Source organism: Sander lucioperca, chromosome 7, assembly GCF_008315115.2.
Source record: "Sander lucioperca isolate FBNREF2018 chromosome 7, SLUC_FBN_1.2, whole genome shotgun sequence".
NCBI classification, from domain to species: domain Eukaryota; kingdom Metazoa; phylum Chordata; class Actinopteri; order Perciformes; family Percidae; genus Sander; species Sander lucioperca.
In genome coordinates, this window is record NC_050179.1 from 23865745 (window position 1) to 23885816 (window position 20072).

The 20072-nt window shown below is 42.5% G+C and overlaps 1 protein-coding gene and 1 long non-coding RNA gene across 3 annotated transcripts in view; one reads left to right on the top strand and one right to left on the bottom strand.

The window, feature by feature from the left end:
- Positions 1–20072, bottom strand: part of cdh13 (cadherin 13, H-cadherin (heart)) — a 413558-nt gene that overhangs the window by 393220 nt on the left and 266 nt on the right. For both annotated transcript variants that reach the window (XM_036002865.1, XM_036002866.1), the window contains exon 1: positions 20036–20072. This exon is cut by the window's right edge. In XM_036002865.1, coding sequence (XP_035858758.1) covers positions 20036–20072 — 37 coding nt within the window. The remainder of the gene's footprint in view (positions 1–20035) is intronic.
- On the top strand, positions 7531–15014 carry LOC116053833. The gene is made up of 3 exons (XR_004105947.1): positions 7531–7703; positions 8454–8463; positions 15004–15014. It is a non-coding gene; the product is annotated as an uncharacterized LOC116053833 (long non-coding RNA).

The following is a 20072-nucleotide window of genomic DNA, read 5'->3' on the forward strand; positions in this document are numbered from 1 at the left end:
ACACGTTCCACCAAAACAAGTTCCTTCCCGAGGCTATTCTGCAGAGCCACCGTTATTGCGTTTGGCGCTTAGCACCACCCAAGAAAATGTGATTGGTTTACAGAAATGCCACTAAACCAGAGCACGTTTTTCTTCCATCCCGGAATGCTGTGTGGACCAGACCATCCTCCGCAGCGCTGGGGAGGTAGAGTATCTTACAAAAATGAGTACACCCCTCACATTTTAGTAATTATTTCATTATATCTTTTAATGGGACAACACTGAAGAAATTACACTTTGCTACAATGTAAAGTAAATGTTGGCATGGTTTTATGTCGGTTAGCCTAATAGCTGGTTTGATTTGCATTGAGAGATGATTTTATGGAAAGTACCCCATGCCAATCTCTAGGTATGGTGAAGGGTATGTGATGATGTGGGGCTATTTTAATTCCAAAGGCCAGGGGAACTTTATCAGGATGCATAGTATCCTGGATCCATGAAATAACTGGCCTTTAAAAATAAAAATCTGCCTGCCTCTATGGGCATTTAACATAGGGGTGTACTCACTTTTGTTGCCAGTGGTTTAGACATTAATGGCTGTGTGTTGAGTTATTTTGAGGGGACAGCACATTTAAACTGTTATACAAGCTGTACACGTAATACTTTACATTGTAGCAACATGTAATTTCTTCAGTGTTGTCCCATTAAAAGATATAATGAAATATTTACTAAAATGTGAGGGATGTACTCACTTTTGTGAGATACTGTAGGTCTGGCAATTCCAGACTATCCGACACCTAACATCCCATGTTTTTAGTCCCTGTAAAAGATGGCAGCTTCCTTGTGTGGCAATTAACGCTCAGAAAAAGACGACTGACGGTGTTTTATACAGAAGCAACAGTGACTACATTTATTGGAAACGCTACGAATCCATCAAACCATGCCAGCATGTTTGTGTGTGAAAAAGTGTCTGGATATTATGCTAAGAGAAGTTTTGGTTCTGAAATATGCATTTACAACTGCCTTTTGTTTAAGCGTAATCCCTATCCAAATGCTCCAGACATATTAAACAACCAGGTGAGCACAGACCATAGATCAGATGAGAGACAGTCGCAGGTGGAAAGGGGTGACGCAGTAGATGGGAATCGAATATATAGGTAGTTTCTTTAGAGAGCACGATTTGTCATTCCATGCAGCAGCCTGTGAACGCTCTCACCAAATAAATATTCATGACAAGTGGAAAGGGTCGCTCACTTTCGTCCTTCCACCATTGAAAAAAAAAAAAAGAGCCTGGGTAAATCTCCACGTGAGAAATGGCTCTGTCAGGACCCATTTCAGAGCCACAACTCAGCGACCCTGTCCACCCACCGTCCACACATCAGCGCTGCCACAGAGGCTCCATCTTCCGTAATTCCTCTATCTCTTTCCTTTCTCCCAACCTGCTTTCACTTTCCTTCCACTCTCCACCTGCCTCAGCTTTTTTTGAGCATTCTGCCATCATTACCTCCACCCTCCAGTCTCTCTTAGTCTCTTTCTCTTTTCTTCACTCTTCACCTGTCCATTCCACTCCGCATCTATAACCACACTGAGACAGATGAAGCAGAGGTGTTGCTCAGAATGGTAATTTTGCGTGGCTAGGGCAGAGCATGCCTAATGCTATGCAATGTATCTATTAAATAAAGGCGCTTGATCTTTTGCACAGGAGAGCGAGAGAAGGATGTTTCCGTTTGTGCACCGAAACGCAAGAAGGTGGATGCAGATAGAGAGAAAAACAAGGACAGATCATGATAGCAAGACAGAAAATGAGACACAAAGTTAATGTGAGATGAATGAAAAAAGACAGAGACTAAGATGCCTGGAGGACTTTTGACCTTTCCGAGGCAGAGTTGTGTTATCAGAGATTAAATCAGAACTGAGAGCCGAGCTAAAATAATCGTTTACACTTTACTTGAAGGTATCTACATAAGAGTGACATGACACTGTCATGAACGTGTCATAAACATCATAAACAAGTCATAAATGTTTATGACATAACACTCCTTTTAGTGTCATTCGGTTTTTGTCATGACAAGTTAGGGTTAGGGTTAGGGTTCATGTGTCAGGACAGTGTTCATGTGTTCATGACAGTGTTATGTCACTCTTATGTAGATACCTTCAAGTAAAATGTTACCAAATAATTTGAGCTGAATCTGTCTATGTTATCCGTGCTAGAAAAAGGACCCTGAAACATTTTAGACTTTGCAGTATAACTCCAGCACACACGGACCGGTCAAAAAAAATGGAAATAAAGAAATAAACATGCTATTTGCTAATGTTTCGTTAGCAAATAAAAAGCCAGTAACTAAATATTCTTATAAACAGTGGGTATTCTTTATAGAAAAAAAAAGATCTTCATAGCAAGTTACTATTAATCTACCAAATTCCTCCTTCTGTGTTGAAGCATTAGGCTTCTGGAATCCACCAAACCTTCAGAACAACTTTAAAGATTTAAAACATGTAATGAATCCAGCAAATGACATGTGGATCACGTGTGCAGACCAAGAGTGTGTTGTCCGAGTGTGTGAAAAAGTGTGCATCTGTGTCAGTTTCCTGAGTGAAGCGGGAGAACAGCGGTGACAGAGACACTCATTTGCACATCCTACAGAAGCGATGTCTGTGTGTGTGTGTGTGTGTGTGTGTGTGTGTGTGTGTGTGTGTGTGTGTGTGTGTGTGTGCATTTAAGAAAGCCTGGATGTGTGAATGCATGTGTAAAAATATCTGTGTGTCATAGAGTGGGTAGTGTAGGGTGACAACAAATGGGAATAGTTCTGTGTATGTCTGAGTGTCTTTTCTTTGCCTGTCTGGAGGGATAAAAAAAGAAATGACATGTACGTCATGTATAAGTCAAATGTATGTGATACACAATCCTGTGAACCCCATTAGGGCTCTGTGGGGGCACTTAAAATGGTGGTGGATCCAGATGAACACACACACACACAGTGTGTAGTATTTCAACGTGTTCAACAAGAGAATAGTCACCTGTCACAAAATGCAAGTCTCAATCTTTAAAGGTCCCATGGCATGAAAATGTCACTTTATGAGGTTTTTTAACATTAATATGAGTTCCCCCAGCCTGCATATGATCCCCCAGTGGCTAGAAATGTTGATAATTGTAAACCAAGCCCTGGGTATCCTGCTCTGCCTTTGAGAAAATGAAAGCTCAGATGGACCAATCTGGAATCTTGCTCCTTATGATGTCATAAGGGGAAAGGTTACCTCCCCTTTCTCTGCTTTGCCCGCCCAGAGAATTTGGCCCGCCCATGAGAAAGAGAGAGACATCATGGCTTTCAAATGAGCAAAGTGGCAGTTGGTCAAGGCCACACCCCCACCCTCCACCTTGCCCCCCCTCTCTCCTCCTCAATAGCATTTAAAGCTACAGACACAGAAATGGCACATCCTAAGGAAAGCTCATTGTGGGACTGGCTCTAGTGGCTGTAATTCTGCACCAAAGCTGAATTTCGGGAAAGAGACTTCAGATACAGTATTAGGGGACCACTAAGGTCTATATAAAAGAGACTTCAGATACAGTATTAGGGGACCACTAAGGTCTATATAAAAGAGACTTCAGATACAGTATTAGGGGACAACTAAAGTCTATATAAAAGCATCCAAAGAGCACCATGTCATAGGACTTTTAATTTAAAGTCAAGGTCTTTGGGGGATAAGTCCAAATCAAGAAAAACACCACTGACATAGAGTCATGGTTCAGATGACAGTATGGCCATTGCTAGAAAATTCCCTGCAGATAAAATACCGTATATCATATTTAATAATTAGAGGCGGTATATAGAAATCAAATGATGGGTTTAAAGAATATGGAACACGTCCAGGGCCTAACAAAAGGCAAAGAAGGTCTAAAATAGTGGACCTTATTTATAATCATTGGCAGCAGCTGAAGAAACATTATACTTTGCAGTGTTAGCAGTGTCATCAGCCCTATGACTACTTAAATGCAGTAAGTTGGCCAATAAACAGAGGCACAGTCATATTTGTGACCCATAATGCTAGGTTATACCCCCTGTGAAAAGCAAAAGTAGCTCCAGGATTTTTTGAATGCAGGGGCTTAGTTATCTGGAGGAGTGGGGAAGCCTATATACTTTGAGATTAAAATATACAGTATATCAGAATCTGTAATTCATAAAATGTAACGCTTTTACACACAAGACAAAAGCTCTCTAAAAACTGGACAAAAGAATGACTTGCCCACAGTAACTTATATCATGTTCATGTAACAATATCAGTGTTCTAGACATCAGTGTATTCAATATGAAGTCTTGTTCAGAATAGCACATGAATTGTCAAATGACACAGTCCTGGCTCATCTTGGTATCAGCTCTTTTTGTATCAGACCACACATTCCAGCTTGTTTTCATCCCCAATCCTCAAAGGCTGCTCAGCATTGTTGTCGTTGTCTGTTCCTTTACAGTATTTGCAATCTTCTGACAATACGTGTGGCACTTGTGTAGCCTTGAGGTAACCCGACAACTAAAATCTAAAATCAAAACAGTGTGCGGATCAGGGATGTAGAGCTTATAGAGAACATAACATGCACCTTGTGCTTCTTGTTATGTGCCATTTTCTTTTATTAAACAAACAGATTGTACTATTTAAAGGTATACTTTGTAATGTCATAAAAACACTTCTAGCAAATGCAAGAGCAGTATCTGAAAGTACAGTGACACTCATAAGTTTATGAACCCATGCTAAAGTTGACTAAAAAGAGGAATAAAAAAATCATCTTTTGGAAATTCATCTTAATGCCTTAATTAAAAAAATGAGGAAAAATCCAACCTTTAAGGATACCAATTTTTTCTTTGTGAATGAATAATGTATCGTGAATAAATAAATGTTGGTTTTATTTCAGTTAGCCTAATAGCTGGTTTGATTTGCATTGAGAGATGATTTTATGGAAAGTACCCCATGCCAATCTCTAGGTATGGTGAAGGGGATGTGATGATGTGGGGCTATTTTAATTCCAAAGGCCAAGAGAACTTTATCAGGAATCATAGTATCCTGGATCCATGAAATAACTGGCCTTTAAAAAATAAAAATCTGCCTGCCTCTATGGGAATTTAACATAGGGGTGTACTTACTTATGCCCCCTGTATTTTAAGGAAGAACATTTATTTATTTAAGATACATTATTCATTCACAAAGAAAATTGGAGTCCTTAAAGGTTGGATTTTTCCTCATCTTTTTAATTAAGGCATTAAACTCAATTTCCAAAAGATGATTTTTTTTATTCCTCTTTTTAGTCAACTTTAGGGTTTCATGGGTTCATAAACTTATGAGTGCCACTGCAGCTAACATACCTGGCATGACAGCAAGATCATCAGTGGCTTAACCTCTAAAGCTTAAAGGTTCAGCTTCACCAATTTTACAAATCAAAGTCTGTTTACAGGTCTTGGGGAGTACTACTACATACTTTATGTGGAAAACGTTGTATAAAGCCTTTGGTGGCTACATGAAGTCTGATAAATTGTCTCAAGTGACATGACTTGAGTGTCAGTTAGGGTTGAAGACTACAAGTTTAAAAATAAAAAATAAAATGTAAGAGTGGTAAAGTTACAAATAACCCCTAATTACCACCAGACGCGTCTACGCTGCATTCCGGGTGCGTTGCGTGCCCCGCGAGCAATCACGGCCATTTAAGTCAATTCTTGATAATCCACCAGCCACGCCACAGAAGGAGAATCGGAGTAGGTCAGCTTACCAGCCCTCTGTCCACTCCTCATCTCTGCTTGACGCTAGCAGCTCGAGGCTACATTAGCGGCTACTAGCACAAATCTCTGACTTATCTGTTGGCAGTTGAGAAGGAGTAGAACAAAAAAAAGACAATTTATCTGGTTCTCCTGCATTGATTTTGTCCATCATGAGTTCGACAGTGTTATACTGTAGGAGTCCAATGCTAAATCAGAGATACAATTCACGTCTGAAGTTAATTTATTTGCAACTAAAGTGTGCCTTGAGTGTGAGTTAGCAGCTCAAGTATCCAGTGCGCCGGGTTGATTTGCACCCCATCCAGCAACTAATGCTCTAAACGTATTTTTTGTACACAAATCTAAAAAAAAAAACCCACAAAATTACACCATAGTCGTTCTTTCCCTCCCTGATTTTAATTAAACACTAACATCTGGGTGATGCTATTAATTCAAAAATCTTATGCTCATAACACGCAAAAGCTGGATAAAACTCCTAACCTGCATCGTATAGTTTTTTTCATCTTGGAATTATCATTGTAATGACTGCTCTCCCACACAGTTATTATCAGTTCTTGGCTACAGCAAGTCAAGCTACTTCCCAACTTGAGCATAGAACAGCAGAAGCAGCTTCCACCCACCCACTGCAAAATAGTTAGGTGCTAGAGCCTTTTCACATTCACACTAGGAGAGATTCTCTGTGCTTTTGATGATGAGAGTTATCAAGAAGTAAAGTCAAATACTTGACATGTACATTGGCTTTTTAAAGTGGTTTGGTTTGTGAATGTTTAGAATTAAAGTCTGTAGTTCTATTATTAGCGGTTCCCAAAGTGGACTCCTTTGTCTCAGCGAGCTACGATATTCAATCTCAAGAGCAATGTTTTGTTTGTATTCTATCATAATTTCTGGTAAGCAGTGTGTTCCGGTGGGAAGAGAATAAAAGGCCTCAGATGTGTTTGAGTGAAACAACCTGAAGGACACACTTACACACACACTTACACAAACACACACACACACACACACTAAATAATAAGCTCCTCTCAAATGACTGTGCTCTTGCACATGCTATATTCTATCGCTAACTGCTGTAGCTGAACACTAACACACTGTAACACTGTCGCTGAATTACAAGCTGAACTGTTACCTGATTTAAGATACACTGTTCGACACTGATGTCGCTACTGCTAACTGCTTTGAATGGCCAATGGCCACTGCTGCATTACAAGCACAGATACTCCTGCCTTTGTCTTTGCATTGTGATGCTACTCCATTACAAGGTGAGTACACTGTACAGTGTGTTAGTCATTTGAGCTGAGGAAACTGGCTCCCTCTTCATTCTGTTCCTTTCTCCACCTGCATGGAGAACTCTTTCTGTCCTTGTCCTGACCTAACTTTATTACAGTCTTTGTTCTGATCATGGCAGCCTCAGAGAGCCTCTTGGTAACCTATACGTCTTAAAGTGCTGATATTATGCTCATTTTCAGGTTCATAATTGTTGTTTAGAGGTTGTACCAGAATAGGTTTATGTGGTTTAATTTTCAAAAAACACCATATTTTTGTTGTACTGCACATTGCTGCAGCTCCTCTTTTCACCCTGTGTGTTGAGCTCTCCGTTTTAGCTACCGAGTGAGGAATCTCACTTCTGTTCCATCTTTGTTGGGTTAGCACATGCGCAGTAGCTAGGTAAGTACTGCTAGCTAGTCAGTTGCAGAGTATGAGGACGTGCCACGCTAGCAGCTAGGCGAGCATTATAACGTGTGTTACAAAGTGATGCACATTTGTCACAGAAGTAAAGGCTGGACTACAATAGAGCTGTTTGGAGCAGTTTGTGAACAGTGTTTTCTGTTGGAGATGGTAAGTCCCTTTGGAGGGGGACTTTGGGCTTTTTCACTTTGTAAACCTATAACATGCACAAAAAAGATATATAACACAATAAAGGAAATGGAAAAAGCTAAAAAGCATAATATTAGCACTTTAAAAGAAATAGTTGGACACATTGGGATTATTTGACAAGCTTGGTACCACTCTCAATCAAGACTGCATGGTAAATATGTAGCTACAGCCAGGAGATAGTTAGCCTAGCTTAGCATAAAGACTAAGAAACAGGGGAAAACAGCTAGCCTGGCTCTGTCCAAAGGTGACAAAATCCATCTACTGCACCAGCATCCCTCAAGCTCCGTTATCAACACGTTATATCTTGTTTGTCCAATCTGTATAAAACCATGAAAACAACAAGGTGTGGATTTATTGGGTTATGTGCTGGACTACTTTTTGGCCAGGATCTTGACTTCTTTGTCCTTTGCATTTGTTTTTTGTACGTATCAAAAAACAAGATTTGTCATGTTAATTATTGAGCTTTTAAGGTGCTGGTATTTGATCATTTTGGACAGATCCAAGCTGTTCCCCCCTGCTTCCAGTCGTTATGCTAAGCTAACCATCACATGTCTGTAGCTTCGTATATACTGTAATACACAGACGTGAGAGTGGTATCCATCTTCTCATCTAACCCTAAGCAAGAACACAAATAAGCTTATTTCACAAAATCACATCACATCAGTGTTAAGCAATCATTTATCTATGTCTATCCATGCATTCTTCCCATGATGTGGTGACTTCTGTCAAAGCAGGAAAGTTGCTGTAAACTGGAGCTATCACAACCAATTCAGTAGAAATGTACACTATAATAAGTATATGACCATGAGAATGTTTCTGTGTGTGTATGTTTTAGAAAATAAGTAGGCTGTGTGTGAGCGTAGTGATATACTGCAGGTGTCTGAGTCTGCCTGCACTGTATGTGAGCCACACTAGGCCATGCCAAGTATCATAAATCACAGGATAGAGCCATGTTAATTTAAGCCTGTGTCCTCTGTTGGTAGGAACACTGAAGCTGTATTGAATGAGCATGTTCTTGTCCTGAATACCCAAACATGAGATGCTGTGAAGCTCTGGAGATAAAGACAAAGAAGGCAAGGTACAACTTCACCTGGAAATCTGAAGTATTAACAAATATTGAAACTATTTGAAATAACTCATGCTCATTACTTGTTCTAAAAAGAAATCAAACCCAGGCATATATTGTTGTCTCTGTATGTCTTCTCTTACAAAACAGGTCAATTTGAATACACAATGTATACGAAATTCTATATACATATAGTCTTGTACTGGTCGTGCAAGCAGTTGGGAAAGTGGATGCATGTGTCCACGACAATGCACACAGCATCATGGCTTCGCGACCTGCAGCTGTCCGCAAACACTTAACACGGAAAGTATGTCAGAGCCTCCCGAAATGTCCCGGACGGGTGAACTGGGACTTTGTTGGGAAGTTGTCTGCTTGTTGGTTAATGGTTTATAATCAGTTAACGAGGGTCGGCTGTCGGTCAGGACCTATCACTGTTTAAATATTGGACATTTAATATCAGCAGTGGCCAGTCCACTCATTTGTGTTTAATTGAATCCCCACTGAGAGAGAAAAAAACTGATGGTCAAATACTCATGGTGCCATGTGTACACACACTCTAGCAATGGCTGAAAAGGACACTCCTTTCTCCTCTGGCTCCATTAGAAATAATTATCTCTCATCGATCTTTCAAACCCTCTGTGGAGCACTTACATGAGCTTGTACTGTCTCAGCCTTCAACTGTCTGTCAACAGTCAGTGTGTGTGTGTGTGTGTGTGTGTGACCTGCACATCCCAGGTCTGTGCAGTACACTGTCTGACTTGTGACCGGCTGCTACAGTTCCTGCAATTCTGTAGGTGGCTTGTCGCAGCAGAGCAGCAGAGCGTGTCCCCTAGTGGGACTCTAGGAAAGGCAGAAAAGCCCTCTTTGAGCAGGTCAACCACACAGAGCCCTGTAATGGTGAATGCACTGATAACCGGCCACCCTATGTGCTTCCACTGTTGCGTAAAAACCCAAGCCGTCAGTATGGGGGCCACCAAAGCAGAAAATTGTGTCCACAAAAGCGTGCAAGGTGGGGAAAGGATGTGACAGTGAAGACATGCAATCCTAATGAAAATCAAATCCAGTCAGCTCGCTCTTCGGAGAATCTCTGCGGCAGGAAGCCTATACCACAGCTGCAACACCCCTATAGCTGATAAGAGAGGTGGAGTTCCGATAATGAGAGGGGCGGACGCCAACTCTATAATATGGGTGCAAATCCCTGTTGTCAGGTGAAAACATTGTATCGTCGTTGTAATTGGAAAAACAGCCTCGCTTTTAATGACAACCATTCACTTCTTTTCAGTCGTTTGAATTCGTCACAGCATGCGCGTGAGTTGGCGGACGCGACGTCTCTATGGAAATCACTGCACTCACCTTGCCAGGCCTTAGACAAAGCCACAGACTCATCTTTCCCTTCATTACTGCTGCCTCAGCCTTCCCATGAGTTTCACAGCACAACAAACTTCACCAAAAGCCCTTAAGTGTACTTGCAAATGGCTATCCAAGCACTTATCAAAATGGATTGCGAGCTTCGTGCCCTAAACTCTATGTCTTAATTACTTCAGGTCTGCGGGACAAATTCCTGCATGGATCACCCAGTGCAGGAACTCAATGAGGCGTTCCTCATTCCTTTTTGGAAAAAGTCTCTTGAGATCAAAGTGTACACAAATAGTAGGCACAAATGAGTATGGATACAAATGAACATTAGAAGCTAATGGGCAGCTTATGCACCCCATGGTAGTTATGGTGATAGGCCGGGCACTCGTAAGTACGATGCTGTCACTGTGAATTGGATTATTGAAAGACAACACAAGAGATTTCTGTCAGATCTAAAAACCCGTCACATCATTCTTTCAAGCCACAACAATGTTGCCTTCCCCACACAAATAGCCTATAGCCTCTTAATGACTAACACTCTACTCAAGCAGGCCTTTCGTCTTTGGCATCCGAGCAACGGGAAAAAGTAGCTTTGTAAATGACAATCCTTTCATTTCGGACAAAGAATGCTCTTCGCTGATGTACGTATGAAACCGGAATGCATTGGAAGTGTGAAATATAGCAGCCTATGTGAAATATTGCATAAAAGTAAGACAACGAGGATCATCAAGACACCGCTCAAAGAGAGTTCAAAGAGCATCACATTAGAGGAAAACCAGTACATCTGAACTGCCATGGGCGATGGCATTACCAATCCAATGGCATCCCCATTGGTTTGGCTTTTTTCCCCCGCTTAATTCTTTTTTCCCCTATCATTTAATTCCTTTGTAAGCTCAAAGCCTTGGACCTGCCCGCATTAATATGGGATAAAACTAGAGGACAATATTAATTGTGTCAAAAGGAATTCAGCTGAAGTGGCAGCCCTCTCTGTCAGTGGCAGGCAAAAGTTGGCTCGCTCTCATTCCCCCACATGCTGACATCAAAAGCAATAAGTGGGAAGAGCTATTCTAATTGCCTTGAAGCGACCTGCCTGCGTAGGCACCAACATAGTGCTTTGTGTGCTTGCTTCAAATGAGTCCTTTAATTCCTGTCTGTTTCTTGACAGTCAAGATCAGCGGACTAAATGGCCACTCTACCTCTACAAAGCACCTTTGCTAAAAAAAAAAAAAACTCTTACCAGGGTCCATGTTGGCATAAATGCACAAGCAAACACGCTCACACAAACGCGTACATACCTACACTTACACACGCACACATAGCTTAAACACTAAGTGGATCTGAGTGGCAATTATCCTTGACAACCCTTCAAATAATATCTGGCATTTTGTCGCCATCTAGGCAGCAGGGACGGTACTGCGCATATAAGGGCAGACAAAAAGATTGATTTTCTTTCCCACAGGTAAAATACTCTATGTCTCCCGTCTGACGACTGCTGCAACACTGAAGCTGGGGTAATGTAAGATGGGCGCTAACAGACGGGGAGCTAAAGGGCAGAAATTTGATTAAACTATTACTGGAAAGAGGAGAAAAGGACTTGAGACACATTCAGGAGAGGACCAGGAGAAGTGCAGAAAGTGAAGTGAGCTGATGAAAAGGAAAATGGGTAAAAGGGAGTAAGCAGGAGTGATTTCTTGTAAAAGTCAAGAAGACCTTCTCTGCTATCTGTTCCGTTTAACAGCAGAGAGGGATTTGATTACTTCAAAGACACTCGCTATACACGGAGTGAAGTGAAAAAACCCCAGAGTCATGTTGGGAGAGAATGAAAAAGTAGGGCTGATGCTTTCAAACAGTCACGTCATATGCTCAAAGAGTAGACTGGCACATCATAGAATCGCTTTCCTCCGGAGCTTTGCAGCCAATGTTAAAGTCAAGGTGATGATACATTTTGTATGATTATCCAGGTTTAAGACCGTATGTAGCAGTCTTAGCTACCTTGATATCTGCAAAAAAGGTGAAGCCTTGTTTATCTTCTCCAACAGCACAGTATTTGATGGGTTTCTCTTGAGATCGGTTCTGCATCAAATGGAACATGGCACGTTCAAAACAAGAGTCAACATAGAATAATTATGGGGAGGAATTTAACAATCACAGCGGATTAGGAAGTGAAAAATGAGAAGGTTTATAAAGTGCATCGGTCAGCAGAAAATACTGTGTGTGTGTGTGTGTGTGTGTGTGTGTGTGTGTGTGTGTGTGTCTGCATAAAGAATGCAGTCCAAACAGCATTCATGATTAATCAGCATGATGCAAGTCTCTGCCATCAACTAATCTCCTATTCTGTTAGCTATCTTTGCTAACTAAATTAGTCTGTTATAGCGCGACATATAAACACAAATATGCATACGCGTACAGTGCACTGCAATGTAAATGCAGCACCTGAATCAAAACCTATCATCAAAATCACAATCTCAACAGACACTGGATATAATAAGCACCGTAAAGCTTAGATTTCTTTCACGGCTTGTATGCTGAATTGCATGAGACTGTACAGGCCTACCTATTATTTAAATATATTTTAATTTTTCAGTGTACAGTTTTACCACTATACTGTACTAACAATTTGTATAACAGATCTGGCTGTATTGTCAATTGTACAGTGTGTTGTTTGACTACCTAAGCAGATTATTTGCATGTATAATCTTATATTCCTGCATCAAAGGTTTGCAGTGGTAAGAAAAGTGAAAAACTCAATATTAGCATGTTGGAGGTAGACTAATCCACAAGGGATTGTGCAAGGTAAGCATACACCAGGGCTTGCATCACATACTTTTGGTAAAAAATGTACACTCAGAAATTTCTAGACCTCATTGAACTCTAAAGTTGCCACCCTGAAAGAATATCTGCATTGAGGATCTCAGAGAGAGCAAGAAAATACCCTACTAGTGCTTTTTCTTTAAAAATGTTTAGGCGTTCATCTAAATCTGTGTGTAAAGCCTAATTGGGGCTAGGTCATGTTGAAAGCTAGCGGTGTTTCCCCCTAAGGTACTTATTATAGCACAGTGGATAACTGTTAGCATTTTGAATTTTCCTCCCCAATGCTCCATTTAGTTTGATAAGAGCAAGTAAATATGAGGGAAGAAAAAACAAAAGGCCATTTCTTCTGTTCCATTCTCCGGAATAAGAAGATGCAGATAAAAACACCAAGGCTTTGATTTATATATCTATTACAGGATACTTTTCACCTATCAATTTAGCTGCCTTGTGGCTATAGCACCCGTCCATCTGCAGAAACACAGCTAGGGAGCAACTCACCTTCCAATACACTCATGAAAAAATCAAGTGCAGCTGGCAGAAATCTCCATCACTCCCTTTTGACCCTGTGGCTACAATTAACAATGCATTCAGTGATGAAAAGCTAGCTATTCAGTGACCTATGCTAAGTGGCTCTTTTTTTTCACGAGAGAATGGGCTGCAACACTTCTATTACCTTAACCAAATAGAAGAGCATCATACCAACAATGGAGCACTACTCACTGAAACACTAATGCAACGTACAATATCATCGCCTGCTACTATCATCAGCGAAAGTACTCGTGTGGAAGAAATGGGACCCGCAGTACCAGCCCCTTTCACATGAATACTAGCACTGTGCTGCTGGCGGCTTCACACACTCCGTGGCAATGGAGGAGCCATCGCAATCACGCTGAAAAAAGAAACTTGTGCCTCCTGCCAAACATAGGCTTGAACGTGTGTGTGTGTGTGTGTGTGTGTGTGTGTGTGTGTGTGTGTGTGTGTGTGTGTGTGTGTGTGTGTGTGTGTGAGAAATAGAGAGGGGAGGACATATCTGGATGTTTGTGAGTGTGGCGATGAGACAGACAAACAGAGTGGGTGAATAGCTCATGAATATCTGTAATGTGTTACAGAGAGTGTTTGTCAAAGTGCATGGCAGAGGAGGAGGCACGGGCAGAGAGACGGAGAGAAAGTGAGAGACGGATGGTATGAACTGTGTCTCTCTTCCTCACAAACTTAAGATGTTGTAGGTTGGGAGGGGATTGCTTTTTTCGGGGGATACACAGCTGCTTTTCTTTCAGCCGCCATCTCTACCTGGGGATCTACAGTATATGGCTCTTTGTCTGTCCGTCACCTATTTTATCTGCGTGCTTGTTCGTCACAAAATTGACAAGAGGAGAACAAAGTGAGATAAAAGCGTGATCAACTGGAGGGACAGCATGGCATTGTACTGCTGTGTCCTTCACACATGGCTACTGAGGCCTTGTGTGTGTGTGTGTGTGTGTGTGTGTGTGTGTGTATGTGTGTGTGTGTCTCTTCTCTGCTTTCTCTACCCACTAAAACTCATCAGTACTCACAAATAAAAAAAAAAATAAAAAAATAAGCCATTAATCCACTTTTTTTTTAACTTGGCACATTTCACGATTACTCCACGTAACGTCCATTGGCGTTTCGCATAATTAGGCCACTTATATCAAATACAGGCAGATTCTAATGGAGCGCTAAGGGGACATATTTACTTTAATTGCTACTCTCACTATCTCCATCCCTCATTCTCCCCCGCTTCATCCTCCTCTCATCCACTCCCTTCCTCAGGAGAGCGTGGGTGGCAACGTTAAGGAAGATAAGATTGAAGAAGACCATGTTTCCCTCAAAGGTCACACCCCCCCACGGCAGAGTTAAGATAGCATTTGACCTTATAGCCCATTACAGCGCAGAACTGCTCGACCACAGTCACAGGGGAACACGCGGATAAATATGAAAACTCTGTTTCTCTCCCATTAGAAGAAATATGTGCAAGTGCACATGTATGCACATGTTCTTAAACACACACATGCACATTTTTACTTTTCTTTTATCAGGATTTTATGTTGATAGGGCGGCTTACCCTTACCGCACATATCATGACTACTATTATGATGTGTTGTACAACGGGTTGTAGGCAATTTTGTTGACCAGTGGCAGTAGAGTGATGCAACAGGCTGTTTCTGTGCACTTTATGTATGTGTGTATGTACGTATGCACTATGTTGTGTTGAATTCTTTAAAGAGCAGATATTGTTTGTTTGTCCGAGACAAATTTCCTTCGGGATAATAAAATCTATCTTATCTTATCTCATGTGTATGTGTGTTTGTGTGTGTCCTTGTGTGTCCATTCTGGTTAAAACGTGTGTGTGTGTGTGTGTGTGTGTGTGTGTGTGTGTGTGTGTGTGTGTGTGTGTTCACTTACAGGAACCTTTTAGAGTTAGATGTTTTCTATCAATAAAAACTTACTGCAAAATATCCTTCCAAAGAGCACTGTAGCACCACACGCAGGTGGTTGGCTTTGCTTTCACACAGGAAACAGCACAGATAAGTAGAATGTAAGAGAGACAGAAACCTCAAAGCCCCAAAGTAGAAAGCCTATTTGCCAGTCGATTGTTAGAACCACAGTAACACCAGGGTACATTTAGACAGAAAAAGTCTGGATTGGTATTGGGCTGCTTTCACTTGAGCCATTTCATGCTCTTTTTAGTCTGAGTGTTTGTGTGTCTCGGTAGGCTGTTAAAATTGCGGAGTGCAAGAAAGGGTGAGGAAGATACAATGAACAGAAGAAAGAAGGAAAGATGGAAAGAAATCATCCTGCCATAATGACTGGCATTCCTCATTAGTGTCATCGTTAGCCTTTGTAGCTTGTCATGCTGTTGCTCCGTAATCAGACTTCATTGTAAAAAGCCCATTACCAAAACGGCACTCTATAACAGAGGGATGGCAGGTCTGAAAGGAAGATTCCCACACAGTAACCTTCTTGGGAGAAACAAGGGGTCAGCTGAAGGCGGGCTTTGTAACCAGTGATAGATATGACATGGCTCCATCTGTACACTTCATAAAGACGAAGACACATGAAAGTGCAGGTGGTACATATACTACACTCATGCGCGTCAGAGCCATTACATGAGGGGGAAAGTCCGACCCACTTTTAAAAATAATTAGTTGAGATGCCCCCACTTTTAGTTTTTGTCTAAGACAGAAGGGTCCGTGACCCCTAGGGGGTCCTCAGAGTTAGTAGACTGTGTTGGAAAGAAGGTGGAAGGTGGACTACTGCACACAATGTTTCTGTAAGTTATTAATAAGTTAATCGGAACACTGTTTTGTCACTTTTCGACCCGCCCAAGCCCGGGATATATTCTATTAAGCTGACAGCAGTCTATTAACACCGACAGCAGTGTTATGTGTGTAAACGTGCGCGTAACAAAACCACCGAGATAACTGACTAACAACATCATCTTTGAGACGTCGGACTTAGGTCCTGGTCATTCTTTAGTAGTAGAAGAAATGATTGAAAGAGATCCTCAAGTTTAAATAAACAATGTGTTTTTCAATTATAAAAGCTGGTTCTGAATTTAGTCCTCAAATAAATTTTCTGCACTAAGCTTTTTAATATCTTAAAATATGTGATCTGGGGCCATGCAAACACTACCTCTGGGTGAAAAATTACAAAATGTACCCATTATTTTTTTTCAAGTTGGTATAGTCAGATAAAAGTATCAAACCACCAGTCAAAATGAGCCAGAATACAGAAAATGACATCTAGTTCTACTATGTTAAAGAACTTCTAGGGTAGGACCCCCAGAGCCTGCGTTAAGCCTCACCTATGTGTACACTGAACACCCTTCATTATCCTCTGCAGAGGGTGACACATAATCCCTGTATGACTGAACAATAAACCTATTGGTATATAGAAATAGAAATGGCTCAACCTAGAAATGATGGATCAAAGGAGCACAGCACGGACCTTTACTGAACGTGTGTGGGTTCATATCTCACATCTGTTGCTGCTCTCCTTAAATAATACATTATGCTAACTTACCACGAATGGCAGTGTCCTCTCTTTTTGATAATTCTAGATCAATAAAGTGCCTCGAGGACCGAGTGAGGGTGAGAAAGAACAGAGGGGGGAGTCAGAGAGGATAAAATAATAAAGTGTGGGTGCGTGTCAGGCATGTCCGGGTGTGTGCGCTTATGTTTGTGTCACCACCAAGGTCAGCCATCTTTATAAGTAGCAGGACACCATGGAAACGCTCCGTCTTCAGTGCCACACTTGAAAAAAAATGTTTCCCTCGGAGACCATGACCTCCCTTCCTCTCCCTCTCTATCTATCTGTCTCTTTCTGTGCCTGCAGCGGCTTGAACAGGAACTTTAACAGTCCATTGGTCACCGCGCCCATAAACGTCCATGACAGCAAATCTTCCCCCGCAGACACGCCCATGTGCCAGCCCAGAATTTAAACCGTGAGTATAAACTGTCATCCACCGTCTCTACTGGTGAGAGAGCGAGAGATAGGGACGAGGTAACAGAGACAGAGAGAGAGAGAGAGAGAGAGAAGTTAGAAAATGGCGATGAGCATTTTGAGCGGAATAAATGGGTGGGGGGGGGGGGGATCAGTGTGGGAAAAGGAGAAAAAAAATAAGGGGAGAGAAATCCCTGCACCTGCAGCTCCAAGCTGTGCTGTGCTTATTCTGAATCATTGCTCCACACGGAGAGACTGCTTAACGTTTCATTTGGAAAACAGGGATTTATTGCCAAGGAGCGGGCGTGCGTGCCCATATGCGTGTGCGTGTGCGTGTGCATGTGCGTGCGAGGGAGTGGTGGGTGGTGGGAGGAAGGCAGGAGTGTATGGCAGCTTCTTGTGAAGAGGAACTTGGCTCCTTACCTGAGCATCTATAAATAAGACTAACCTTGTTTGATCCCACACATGAGATTGGACGTTGCAGTGATTCTGAGAGGGAAGAAGACACTTTTTTCCCTGTGAGTCAGGTGGAATAAGTGTGTGTTCACATGTTGCATACGCGTGTGTTGTGTGTGTGTGTGTGTGTGTGTGTGTGTGTGTGTGTGTGTGTGTGTGTGTGTGTGTGTGTGTGTGTGTGTGTGTTTCCGAACAAGCTGGACAGCTGAGCGTTGGATCACTGGAGGGGAAAACATATGAAAAACTTTTTCAGTGGTTTGCATTAATGTGCTTTATTCACTTTATGGATCCATTTACGTTTGGGGGGGGTATTCAAAATGTTACAGCAGCGGCTTCTGGTGGGACAGCCAGAGGATAGAGATCCCCCCAGGGAGCTGGGTCAGCCTGTAAATCTGCCCGCCAGAAGTACAGGCCAAAGGACAGCCAGCACCATACATCTCACCTGCTACGGATCTGGCATGGTGTCGGAGTGAGTGTGTGCCTTTGGGTGAACTTCCAAGTGGAAATACAGAATCCATATTACCAGTCTCTTCGGTTAGGGAATTAATCTACTCAATGCAATGTCTCCCCAGCATGTACGTGCGTGCGTGCGTGCAGGGTGGGCGGTGTTTGTGTGTGCATCTGTGTTCAATAGGGTCCTAATCAATAAAACAGAGTCTGCACTGTTACCCTGAATCATAATCGCCTCAGATCAGAAGATCGAACTACAACGTGGAGCCGATGGCTTATCCAATTAAAAATGAATAATACACAGCAGAAAATGTGCACTAAGCTCACACAGGTCAAACAGGAAATAGCAAATGAGCTGTGCTGTCTGCTGTCTTTCAAAACATCCTGAGGGGAGAGAAAAAGAGAGAGAGAGAGAGAGAGAGAGAGAGAGAGAAAGGATAAGAGAGGAGAGAGAAGCAGCACAACATCACCCAGTTTCCCGAATGAGCTGTTTGCCTGCATGCCACGCTTCGGGTTTAGGAATACTCTCAGCTTGGTTATTCTAAAATGACCTGCTACTTTGCAGCATGCCAGGAGAGGTGCTACTGTCATTAGAGTAAGTACACAGCGATGACTGCAATGGTTATTCAGCACCGATCTTCATGTAAGGAATATGTGCTTTTTTCTGTCTGAATAAGGAGATCAAAGGTCAAGGAAGCTGGAGAATAGCAATCACTGCAGCTGCATTCATCTCTGCTCAGGGGCACTTCAGCAGGGCAGAAGACACTCAAGTCAGAAAGTGGACAAAGGTGTTATAAGAGACGCCAGAGGTGCCTTGGTGCTGTGTCCTCCATTAAAGTGGTCGTCTTAAGACTTGACTGGCAGACACAGCTGTTCAACCTATCTCTCTCTCTCTCTCTCTCTCTCTCTCTCTCCATATTAAAGTCTGATCAAACGGGCGACTGCCTCTATCACAGTGGGAATTAAGGCTTTATTAAATATCCCGAGAGAATCCACGTCTACCGAGATCAGTAGACTGAGTGAAGTACCCAGAGAGACGTCACAAATAACACAGCCAAGTTAGTTCTCTGCCTCTCTTCGCTCTCTCTCTCTCTTCTCCTCCTCCCCTCCCCTTCTCTCCTCCATCCTCCTGTTTGCTTCCCACACACACACACACACACACACACACACACACACACACACACACACACACACACACACACACACAAAGAAACGCTCAAGTTGGTGGCTGAGCGGAATATAGATGCGACTGGAGACAAGAGCCGGAGCAGTGATTTGCACATAGACATACGATACACCGCTCTCTCTATCTCTCTCTCTCTCTCTCTCTCTCTCTCTCAGTCCCCTCTCATCCATCCTCTGCCCCCTCCTCCTAACAATTCTCTCTCATCGCCTTTTTCTTCTCGACAAAATATCCTATTAAAGGCATTCCTAAAGTGCGCGACCGCTGCTGCAGATCGCCAGACTCTGACATCCCCCAAACTCGGTGCCACCACGGATGCCAGCCATGCGCACAGTAGAGGCGCTGAACGAGGGGTAAAAACTTGCTCTGGCACGGCACGGACGGATCTGGCAGTGCATGCAGGTCATTATGTTGGCTGTGCAGACTCCGGACAAACTTGATAAGCTATTCGCGCAAAGAACACAAGAGTAGCCCGAGCGAGACCACACGGATGCCCCCCCCGACACACACACACACACACACACACACACACACACACACACACACACACACACACACACACACACACAAAAAGAGCTGTCCACCTCAGTCAAATTGCCCCCCCACACACACTCACACATCTCTCCTGTCCTGTCTTACCTGGGGGATGAGGAAAGCCAAGAGTATGCGGACTCCA